At 51.5% G+C, this 11,873-nt stretch overlaps 1 protein-coding gene across 1 annotated transcript in view; it reads right to left on the bottom strand.

Moving 5' to 3' along the window:
• Positions 1-145: 145 nt before the first annotated feature.
• Positions 146-11,873, bottom strand: part of RELB (RELB proto-oncogene, NF-kB subunit) — a 25,207-nt gene continuing 13,479 nt past the window's right edge. Inside the window, exons 5-14 of the mRNA XM_025046707.1 lie at positions 11,301-11,458; positions 9,739-9,830; positions 9,419-9,550; positions 7,834-7,938; positions 6,302-6,383; positions 4,938-4,953; positions 3,934-4,138; positions 3,041-3,109; positions 2,844-2,921; positions 146-957 (exon numbers count right to left, since the gene is read on the bottom strand). Of these exons, the coding sequence (XP_024902475.1) occupies positions 566-957; positions 2,844-2,921; positions 3,041-3,109; positions 3,934-4,138; positions 4,938-4,953; positions 6,302-6,383; positions 7,834-7,938; positions 9,419-9,550; positions 9,739-9,830; positions 11,301-11,458 (1,329 nt within the window). The 3' untranslated portion in view covers positions 146-565. The remainder of the gene's footprint in view (positions 958-2,843; positions 2,922-3,040; positions 3,110-3,933; positions 4,139-4,937; positions 4,954-6,301; positions 6,384-7,833; positions 7,939-9,418; positions 9,551-9,738; positions 9,831-11,300; positions 11,459-11,873) is intronic.

The following is an 11,873-nucleotide window of genomic DNA, read 5'->3' as shown; positions in this document are numbered from 1 at the left end:
GCGGGGCCCGGAGGGAGGGCGGGGCCCGGAGGGAGGGCGGGGCCCGGAGGGAGGGCGGGCAAAGCAGAGCCTGCAAAGCAGAGCCTGCAGGCTTTGTGCTAAGGGTCTGCGGCGCTTCCCCAACCAAAAAGAGAGACTAGACCCCCACGGCTCAAAAACTCATCTTTATTGGGAAGACTCTGAACAAACAACCTATCCCCACCTTCATGGGGTAGGAGGCCTGGGGATCTGCACCCTTTTCCCATATGTACATTCTTCAGAATCCTCCAGGAGAAAGTGTCCTCAATTGTGGGGGCTGACGCAGCTTCAAGAAGCTAGTGCTTGGGCACCAAATCCCTTTTCACTCCAGACTCAGTTTTCTCATTTGTAAAATGGGCTCAGGGGAAACCAGTACAGTAGAGATTCTCGCCAGCACTGAAGATGTCCGTTTCAGAAGGATGAAGAGGTCAGGAGACCTGACCAAGAGTGGCCCAAGGGAGTGGGGATGCTGGACATCCTTGTCGGATTTCTATGTACCCTTTCACCTCCCTCCCCACCCAGCGCCTCTCCTCCAGCACCGCGGGGGCTACGTGGCTTCAGACCCAGGGGACAGGAGGCCGCCCCCAAAGCCTGTCTCACGGTACTGGTTGGGGAACATGTTGCTGCCCACAAGGCTGGCAGTGCCCCCGTCCCCCGGGACCGGAGCCTGGTATGAGTCCAGTGTCAGTGGCTCGGGGCCAGGAGGCTCCCCAACCGTGGCCCCTGCAACCCCATTGCCTGTGACAGCACTGGCAAGTGGCGGCGCCGGGGGCAGCATGTCCAACATGGGGAAGATCGTGGGGACTGTGGGTTCATAGGAAAAGCCGTCATCCAGGAGGTCCGGCCCGCCAGGGGGCTCCAGGCCGGGCAGGGACACGGCGCTGGCACTGGGGAAGAAGTCTGTATCAGGCAGCAGGGCTGACGGTGGGAGGAATAGACCTGCAGGGATGAGAAGAGAGAGAAAGAAGTATGGTGGGCTTTAGGGTCAGCTTCTAGCCAGGTATGAACTTGAACGGGCAGGCCCATGCTAAGTGCAGTATCAGCATGGCTTCTTTTAATCTCAAGGAGAACTGGGGTTGAAACCATGCTCCTGCGGTGCTGGGGACTTTTCTCCGAGAATGAGGAAGGAGAAGAGGCTCAAAAGCACCCTCAAATATAGAAACAACCCAAAAAGCGAAATCTCCACATCATGGGAGACCCAAGTAAGAAGTCATCAGTCCCCAAATTAGAAGGTAGAATGATGAATGTACAGCTTGGTGTGGTCATGTGACTAAATTCTGCTGCCTGGAATGTGGCCATGATGGTTAGAGCTGCAACAACCACTTTGGACCATGAGATGGAAACTGCAAGTTGAAAAAGGTAGGAGCTTAGGACTCTGATGATCGTGCACCCACCAAACCATCTCTGGGCCGCCTACCTCTGGACTGTGTTTATGTGAGAGAAGAAATAAAGTTCTGTCCCATTGAAGTCCCTGTTATTTGAGGGTTTTGCTGTGAATATAGTTACACATGATCATAACAAATGCAGGTGACATTCTTAGTTTTTGGCAAGTCCCTAACGTATGGGCCCTAACTCTGTGCCAGCCACTGTGCTTAAATAATGCAATAAATTCTAAAAAGGACCCTGAGAAGTAAGATTTCCATCTAATAGATGAAGAAAGTGAGGCCTAAAGAGGTTACACAGTAGCTAAATGATGGCCTCAGAATTCAAACCCAGTTTGACTCCAGAGGGCATGCTCCTAACCATTACACTACAGTGCCAAGGCAGCTTTGCCCCAAGGATGAGAGAGGGAGGCCTGACACAGTAGGAAATTGGGGTGATGAAGGAAGCAGATGAACAGCAGGTGGCTGATGAGGAAGAGATTTGGGGATTGAAGGCTGATGAAATGGGCTAGGACTGCTGATTGCTAGGGGTGGAGCTGCAGGGCATTGGTTACCAGTTGTAGTGGGGTCGGGGGACAACAGGTGGTACTTGCGACCTCCAGGGTGGGACTCGCTGGAGAAGTCCAGGCTGGGCACACTGAGTGACTGGCGGTTGGCCAGGAGCTAGGTGCTCTGGGGCAGGAAGGGTGTTGGGGACAGTATTCTTAGAGCTAGTTAGTGGTCAGCAGGTGGGAGGCCTCTGACGGCAACCAGACACGGTTGGAGATCATGGGAACAGGAGGCTGGCATGTGAGTGGAGATGAGGGCAGGGGTAGAAGAGGCCAGTGGGTGTTTGGGCCAGGGACAGGTTCTGAAATCGAGGTTGGCTGGCTCTAATAACCACCCTTGTTTATCCATCTTCTCCCTGCTACCTGTTTCACACCCATCATCATTAATCTATACAGGTATTCGGATGCAAATCCCTGCTCCACCATGGACTAACTGTGACCTTAGATGAGAGACTTGCCTCTCTGGACCTGTTTCTTCACCAGCAAAATGGCTGCCAAGGGGATGACAGCACCCACCTTGTGGGCTGATAGTGCAGATCAAATGAGAGAAGACACACAGAGCATTTATGTGCCTGTCATAGAGTGTCTGTAAAATTAGCACATTAAAATTTAAAAGACTAATGAGGTAGGTATGTGGTGAGACTTCAGGGGCGCCTCAGAGGCTCTGAGAGGTGGAGCAACTTGGCGAAGGTCACACAGCAGGAAAATGGCCGAGCGGAGCTCAGAGCCTCCTGACCGTCCAGAACTGCTATTCTTCCCACTTTTTGTTGCTGAGTGGTGTGTCACTGGCCTTATGGGAGCTCTTGTGAAGCCTGAAGTGGCCGGAGAAGCAGGGCTGCAGCTCACCCTCGGCCCAGCCCAGGGGGCAGGGGTTTGGCACAGAGCCGGGACCCACCTGGGCTGTGGCTGGGCAGGAAGTGGTCCAGGAAGGCTGGCTTTTTCCTCCGCCGCTTGCTCTCGATGCCATGGGGGTCTGAGGGAGGGCAGAGATGAGGACCCCTGGATCCCGACAGCCCCTCCTCCCAGCCTGGGGCAGGGCAGGGCAGGGGGGTCAATCATCCCCTCCCAGGGGAAGGGGCAGGGGGGACACACCAGAGCTGTTCAGCTCCCCAAGGACATCGGGCATGCCCCGTTTCCGCTTCTTGTCCACGCCGTAGCTGTCTGTTCAGAAAACAGCAGGGACACACAAAGTAACGCATCAGTATAAACAACTAAGAATTAATTTCAGAGACCGTTTAGGAGGTTGTGAGGCTGTTCCAGTTCTTGGCCGACCAATGCAAATAGATGTCCACATCCTACTCAGAGTAAAACTCAAATCCTCTTCTAGCCACACTGGTCTTTGTTATTCCTGGAATACCCTGGGCACCGTCCTGCCGCAGGGCCTTTGCACCTGCTGTTCTAGCTGCTTAAAAAAACTCTTCCTCAACTCCCACCCCTTCTCTGGAGAATTATTTAGTTATCCTCCCATCATCAGCTCAGCCGTCCCCTCCTCCAAGAAACCCTCTCTGAGCCCTAAGCCTGGTTTGGATGCCTCCTCTGGGCAATCGAAATCCCCTAAGCATTTCCACCCCTGTCCTGCCCTCACTTGTTGTCACTGTACGGGAATAGGTCTGTCATAGGAACTGGGAGACTCAGGAGGACAGGGCTGTGGCTATTTGGTCACCACTGTGTCCCCAGTACTACCCAGCATAGGGCTAGGCATGAGCAGTCGTGGCGAGGGGAGGAATGATCAAATCCTCCCCAAAATGCCATGAGGTGGTGGAACTATTATTATTATTTCATTTTCACCGGGGAGGAGACTAAGGCTCTGGAAGGTTAAGGTCACACAGCTGGTAAGCGGCAGAGCCAGGATTCGAACCCCAGTCTGTGTAACTATAAGCTTGCATTCCACTTCTGCCTCTTCCCCTTGCTGATCCGGGTCTCCCCCGGCAAGGCCGAAGACCTAGTCTCTGGAGCAGTGGGTCCCCCTGACTTGCTGTGGTTACCGTGGTCCCGGGGCAGGTACGTGAAGGGCAGGGGCTCGCTGCAGACCCCGTCAGTGAGCCGCTGCAGGAAGACGTTGACTGTCACAGGCTCGACGATCTCCAGGTCCTCGTAGGGCGGCGTCTTGAACACGATGGCGATCTGGCGGTGCACGTCGGCCTGGGAGAAGTCGGCGCGGCCCCCCCGCGGTTTTTTTTGATATGTCCTCTGCAGGAGAGCGGGGCCGTCAGCTGAGCCCGGACGCCGGCCCGCCAGGCCCCCAGCTCACTCGGTCTCCCCCAAATCGATACAAACATTGCTAAGAATGAAACTAATTATAGTGGCAGCTAACCTTCTATTGAGTGCACACCATGTTTCACTCACTAATTGTTACATACATTTTTATGTATTAGCTCGTTTAATCCTTTTAACGACCTGAAAGGCAGGTAGAGTCGATGTTCTCACCGTGTTAGGGGACCCCAAGACCACCATCAGATTCAGTGATTGATGAAGGGGACTCAATGGGACTCAGCATACAGTTGCCCTCATGGTTATGATTTAATACAGCCAAAAGATACTGAGCACGCTTAGGAAGGGGAACAGTGTCCACAGCAGAGCCCAGAGGACGCCACGCTCAAGCTTCCAAGAGTCCCCTCCTAGTGAGGTCGCAGAGGACATGCCAGTTCCCCCCGTAACAAACTGTGACAACACACGTGAAATGCTGTTTCTCAAGGAAGCGCCCTGGAGACTCAGAGCCCAGGGCTTTTCTTGGGGGCTGGTCACCTAAGTACCCTCTGCCCGGCACATACCAAAATCCAGACTTCCCAAAGGAGGGCAGGTGCTCTGCAGAAACCACATTGTTTGTACAAACCGTTTAGGCACAGCGACCCCCACTTATCAGTCAGGGAGTGGTGGGGACTCTCTCAAAATACAAGTTCCCAGAAGCCAGCCAAGGGCCGATCTTATAAGCAGCCTTTCAAAGGATAAGTTTCAGATCTGCAATGTTAATTCTTTTCTACATACCCACTTTAGAGATGGGGAAACTGAGGCATGGAGGGGTTAAGAGACATACCCAAGGTCACACGGCTGGTGGGGAATAGCCAGGAATCGGTGTGCTACTCTGCCGGCTATTTCTTTTTCTTGTCTTATCACACGACCTCCCTCGTCACACTAACACTGCATACTGAGACTATATGTATCGGACACACACAAATTGCCTCTAAGTCACACAAAACCCTATGAAGAAGGTACTTTTCAGAGCCCCATGAGATAGAGGAGGAAACAAAGACACAGAGAGGTAAAGTTGCTTGTCCAAGGTCACACAGCCAGCAGGTGGTGGAGGCAACATGGGAATCCAAGCCGGCGAAGGCACTGCACCACCAGCTCTGCTAGGGCTTGAGAAGTTATCTGATATCTCAAGGCCTGATTTCCTCACTTAACAGGAAAAATCACAACATCTATTTCATAGGAGTTTAGGAGGATTTAACTAAGTCGCGCCATGTAAGAGGCTTAGATGAGGGCTTAGTATATAATACGTGCTCAATCCACGCTAAGTATGAGTGTTCCCGTTAGCATTACGCAAAGTACTCGCTCCAGGCCTGGCACTCAGAAAATCTTCAATAAATGCCAGCTCTTTGCAGTGTACTTCTCAGGTAATTGGGATCCCATGTCATCCAACCGGTGACTCATTTTAGGGATGATGGAATTGAGGCTCAGGTGGGGAGGTCACCTGCTTGAGATCGGCCAGTGAATAAATGACAGAACAGGACTCACACCTGCCTCTAGTCATTCATCCACACCTGGAACAGTTTCCCTGCCCTGGCCCCAAGTCCCAGACCCTTAACAATCTCCTTGATCTTCCTCAGATGTCAGCTCAAATGTCACCACCCCTGGGAAGCCTTCCCAGATGCCTAGACTGTGTCTGGTCTTCCTGTTGTTGGATCTCAGCCCCTGGTCTTCTTCCCTCTCGGTATTCCCCACACTGGTAATTTGTACCTTTCCTTACTTCCCACTGAACTGAGAGGCCTGTGAGGGCAGGTCCTGGGCCGGTCTGTCACTGCTGTGTCCCAACACTGCCTAGCACAGGGCCCAGCACAGAGGAGCCACCAATAACCATCTGCTCATTCATTCGAGGTTTTATAAGAACCTCCGACTCCTAGGTGAAGACAGATGTTCCAACAAATAATGTTCACAGCAGCATTATTCAGAGTAGCCAAAAGGTGGAAACCACCTAAATGCTCATCAACAGATGAACGAATAACAAAGTGTGGGAGATCCATATCGTGGACTATTACATGGCCATAAAAAGGAACGAAGCCCTGACTCATGCTACCATATGGACAAACCTTGAAAACATTATGTGAGAGAACGAAGGCGGACATACAAGGTCACGTATTACAGGATTCCATGGATACGAAATGTCCAGAAGAGGCGAATGCACAGAGACAGAAAACAGATTCGTGGTTTCCAGGGCCTGGAGGAGGAGGGAATGGGGGGTGCCTACTTAATTAATGGGTACGGGGTTTCCTGTTGAGGTGATGAAATTATTCTGAAACTAGATAGTGGTGGAGGCACAACGCTGTGACTATAATAAATGCCACTGAACAGTACACTTTAAAATACTTTAACTGTTTGTTTGCTTTTTTTAAGAGTGAAGCTTGTAGCCAAAAAAAAAGAGGAATTAGTAACAAAAGTTTTTTCCTGAGAACCTCATGTGTGGTTGGCCCCGGACTGGGTGGTTCTGGGGACACAGCTGCTCACCCCGGCAGTGCCAGGTCCTGTCCTTGTGGCTCAGTGGGGGAAACAGATGTTAACTATATAATCACACAACCCGAGAAAGGACGGGGGGTCCCTGGGGCGGTGGCAGGTTCCCACACTCCCCTCCCCGCTCGCTGCCCTCTTACCCCATGGCCTTGCTGTCCCACCAACACCCAGGATGGCTTCTGCCTCAGGGCCTTTGCACTTGCTGTTCCCACTGCTGGAATACGCTTCCCCAGACAGCCACATAGATCTTTCCCGGCTTCAAAGTCATCTCCTGAGAGGGGTCCTTCACGGTCCCTCTAAGTAAAACTGTGCCCCACAACAGCCCCCCCACAAGCCATTCTTCTCTATCCCTTTTCTCTGTATTATTTTTCTACAAATATTACTTTTTCATCATCTTCCCAATTTTTTTTCAACTCTCTTTATTCTTTTTCCTCTTAGAAGAAATGATGAATGGCACAGACTGCCTGGGTTCAAATCCTGTCTCTTCCTGCCTAGCTGTGTGACCTTGAGCAAGTTACTTAACCTTTCTGTGTCTCAGTTTCCTCATTTGTAAAATATGTATTATAACGAAAGGCTCTACCTCATAGAATTATAGGTGATGAGATGATCTAATGAACGATGGCATATAGCGAGAGAAATACTAGCTTTTTATTACTGCTGGTGATGTCATTTGTAGTAGAGTGACATGTTAAGAAATGCGAAAGGAGGCAGAAAAGAAATACACAGTAAAAGGGAAGGCTTCCTCTTGCGCCCTTATGGAGGGGTACTCCTGGGTGAAAGGTTTTAAACCCTATTGGAAGAAGGGACATTTGAGCAGACATGCTCTGCCTTCTTCATCTGCAGCTCTGATCACAAGCATCGTAAAGCCTTTACTTGTGCAACTCCATGACAGTGAGCTCGTGATGGCAAGGCCTGCCTGGCACCCAGCGTGGGCCACCACGAATGGCCCTCTGTCTTTGTACATGAATGAGAGAGTGAGTGTGACTTGCTGAGCGAAGGAACCAATCAACTGTGCCCCACTTCCAAACCCAGTTCTGGATCCTTCTGCCCCACTGTGAGGATTAGCCAGCGTCTCGTCACCCTCTCACCCTCCTGGGCTCCCTGGCTAACGCTGCAAGCCACCAGACTCCCCTTCGCGCGCACTGCCCAAGGCCCCTCACCTTTCTGCACCTTGTCACACAGCAGGTAGAGCTCCTCGCCACCCGTGCACGGCCCGCTCTCCTTGTTGATTCGGCAAATCCGCAGCTCGGACGTGTTTGTGGACTCTGGGAAGGAGCCGGAGTAAGAGGTATATTTAGAAAAAATGAGGATTCGGTCATCAAGTCCTTAACAGGTACCCCATGGGGGCCCAGCTGTGCTGTGGAAAGGTGGGAAATGGAGAAGCCTGACCCTCCCGGAACCATCAGTCCGGACAAAAAATGAAGATCCTCAGACAAGAGAGGTTAATGGACAATCACACAAGTCCTGGAGCTGAGGCTGGTGAGTGTCTGGCCAAAAGGGAGACACACATCCGCCAGAAACAATTCTTAGATGAGGGTTAATGGCCTGAAATCTGTAGTGACACCTGTCATTCTGCCCATTTAGCAGCCCTGGCCCTTCTTCTGTTAACAGCCCCCCAATTTTCCTTTGAGGGCCACCCTCTGCCACCTCAGCCATGGGAATGATTGGGTAGGGCCTAGCTCTGCAGAGACCATGTGCCTCTGACCCAGCCAATCAGAATATCGCCTCCTCCTGGCCATTGATTGGTCAGAGAGGAGCACATGACCAAAGCCAGGCCAATGAGAGACAGCCCTGGGACTCTGAGCAAAAATATTCGGTAAAAGAAGCTCTCTTTGCCAGCGGGGAAGAGATGCCAAACTGGTAGGACGTAAGCCGAAAGCTGCACACAGTCATTTTGCCCCCGGTGGAAGGCGCTGGCAAGAATGACTCTAACATGAGGAAGCATGGCTGAGAGAGGAGGCAGAGATCCCAATGACATCTCTGAAGACCTGGGTGGAACAGGACAATGGAATGAGCAAGTTTCTCTTTTTTTTCTCCTTGCCCCATTTGAGTTGGGATTCCATCACTTGCATCCATAAAAGCCCTCACTGGATTAACATCTTTCCCCACTCTGATGCTGGGCCGTCACTGTAGGCTGCCTAAAACCTACCAGCCATTTCCAGGCCCCTCTTCCATGTTTGTACCCCTCCACAGAGGAGGAGAATCCTAAATGCTTGCTTTCCCAGACTCTTTTGTAACTAGGGGTGGCGGCAATGAGACCAAGTTCTGGCCAACGAGACATAAGCAGAATTCTACTAGGGGAATTCTGGAAAATATATTGTTTTATCAAAGAGAGAAATAGTATTACTCACGCTGCCCCTTCCCTAAGATGTACAGTGAAGTCGTACAGGTTGGACATTCTACACTAGGAGGCCCTGTTTCCATGGGCTGTATAGTAAATGCTGAACCCTGGGACTGGCAGTCTATAGTCTGTACAGCATACAGGGTGACACTGCCCATCCTACCTTGAGTACAGACATGCTGTCTGAAGCCGTGGCAGCCAGCCCATGACCATGAGGGGAAAAGCGAAGAGAATCACAGAGCTGCTGAGCCAGAGCCCCCACACTGCCGAGCAGCTGAAACCACAGGAGCGGACTTCATAACTGAGACGTATAAAAACTCCCTGCTGGTTCACGTCTCTGTATGTGGGGCTTTCTGGTGCTTCTGGCCCAAGATAATCCTATGGACACAGCACCCTCGACTCACTCTTGTCATAGACAGGCTCAGAGAGCACGGGGTCCATCTGGCGCATCTGTCCCTGCTGGTCCCTGTAAGAGGCCTGGAAGCAGATCCTCACGACGTTCATGTCCACCTCCTGATGGTTCTTCAGGGACCCAGCTGGGGGAGAGACGTGGGAGGGCTGAGTGGGGATAAGGGAGGAAAGCCTGGTGGGGGGACAAGGGACAGAGAAGGGATGGACTGGAGGAGATGGTGGGGCCCGGAGAAGGCGAAGGGATGGGGTGGGCAGAGGGAAGAGGGGCCTTGGGGACGAGCGGATCAGGCCGGGCGCGGGGACCGGGACTCACCGTTGTAGGGGTCAATGCCGAGCTGGATCTTCCGCTCAATGGCGGCCTCGATCTCCTTCTTCCTCACACACTGGATGCCCAGGTTGTTAAAGCTGCGTGTGGGGAAGGGAGGTACTCAGGAAAGGGCAGGTGTAGCCCTACCCCATGGAGGGCTCCAGCAGATGCTGCCTTGGGGCTCACAGTTCCGGGAGCTGAAGCACCCCTGCCCCAGGGCTCCCAGCTGTGGTGAGATCTGGGGTTTGAACCTCTTGGGGATGTCAAGGACCCTTGAGAAAACCGGGGAACGCCCCTTATTTTTACCACATGACAACACAGGCTGACCTCATTTACAAGAAAACTATAAATTAAACACCAATGCGATGCCAATTTTTTTTTAACTCATCCAAACAGCAAAGATCAAAACATTTGCTAATACCCTCTGCTGGTGTGGTTGTGGAGAATCAGGCATTCTCACCCATTGCTGGGGGTAGGGGGGGCTGTAAAGTGCTCCAGCAATTACACCTCGGAGGACGATCTGGCAGTATTCATTCATTCCACAAATATTTTCTGAGCACCTACTGTGTGCTAGGCATATGCTAGGCACTGGGGGATATAGCAGAGAACAAGAGACAAAGATCCCTGCCCTTAGTAAATGTGTAAAGCTCTAAACATATGCATATACTTAGAGCCAGGAATTTCCATTCTAAGAACTTAAACTAGAGAAAAAATGACCTATATGTAAGCCATTCACTGCAGCAGAGTCAGTCGTAGAGCCTCAGGAGACTAGAACCTCTGTAGATGCCCATTAATAGAGGACTTGTTCAAACTACTGTGTATATCCACACATTGGAATACTATACAGCCAATAAAAAGGACAGGGCAGCTCTAGATGTTCTGATAGGAACGATCTCTGCGTTGTACCGGGACACAAAAGTGAGGCACGAGTGTCCGCTACCATTTAAAAGGAGAAAACAAATATACCTAAGCGTAAAAAAAAATCTTTGCATAAAAAACTATATCGATATGTAAAAAATATATCTATGCATAGCTCATTTTTAATTGCCTCCAGGAAGGGGCACTGGTACCTAGAGGACCTAAGATGGAAGGAAATTTATTTTTCACTGTCCACCCTTTCTGAACCTTTTAATTTTTTATGCATAAAAAAATATTTTTAAAAAATTTATGTATGATGTATCTACAAAACGGGGATAAATATACTGTGTCGTGTGGATGTGTGGGGGCATTTTGTAGAGGACACCGAGGCTCCAAGAGGCAAAGGACAGCAGGTAGCCAGCGGCAGGGCTGGGATTGGACTCCAGAACTGACTCACTTTATATGTTTTTAATACATAAAAAATTAAAAGGTTCAGAAAGGGTGGGCAGTGAAAAGTAAATTAAAACTAACTTATTAATTATAATTCTTAATATAAACTTATTGTGAGAGACGAGACCTTTCACCGCCTCAGGCCTCGGTTTCCCAGTCTAGGAAATGTGACAGGGAGAGTCTGGCCAAGCTGCCAGTTGCCCTAAGGTTTCCCTGGGGAATCTCCAGGGGTCAGGGGCCAGGGGTCAGGGGTCGGGTACCTGTGCCGGGGGCTGACGTGAGGCCGGAGCCGCACTCTGCAGACGCCGTCGGTGCAGTCTTTCCCCACGAGGCTGTGGGGGTGGACTCGGTGAGGCCAGTCCTTCCACACCAGGCACGCGGTCACCTCTACCTCCCGCAGCCCTCCGCAGTCCCGGAGCTACAGGAAGACAAGCGTTCTTCTGGGGGTCCCATCACAGATACCTGCACACATCCAAACTCCCTGGGGCCTCCCTGAGTAGCTCCCCACCCCCTCCTCCAGGATGATGTGAGGGTGTTGGCTGAAGACCTCTCTGAGATCCTAAACCTGAGGCTTCCCACTGGTGGCCGGGGGGCCTCAAAACATGACGGCCGCCCCACTGATGCGCTCCCTTGGGCCACTAAGACTTTTACAGGTTGGATTCACACAGAATCTCCAAGCATGGCCTACTTGGTGCCAGTGACAAGTACCAGTGACAAGGGGAGAAAGGCTCCTTTGCAGTGGAGAGACCTGGTAGACACCACCTTAACCAGGAGATCAAGGTCAGCGTCACCAATACTGGGCCAAAATGACTGGGCACCCCCTGCTGGCCGGG

The sequence above is a fragment of the Pteropus alecto genome, unplaced genomic scaffold (genome assembly GCF_000325575.1).
Source record: "Pteropus alecto unplaced genomic scaffold, ASM32557v1 scaffold194, whole genome shotgun sequence".
NCBI lineage: Eukaryota > Metazoa > Chordata > Mammalia > Chiroptera > Pteropodidae > Pteropus > Pteropus alecto.
The sequence above is the reverse complement of the archived record's forward strand: the minus strand, read 5'-3'. Positions and strand labels throughout refer to the sequence as shown.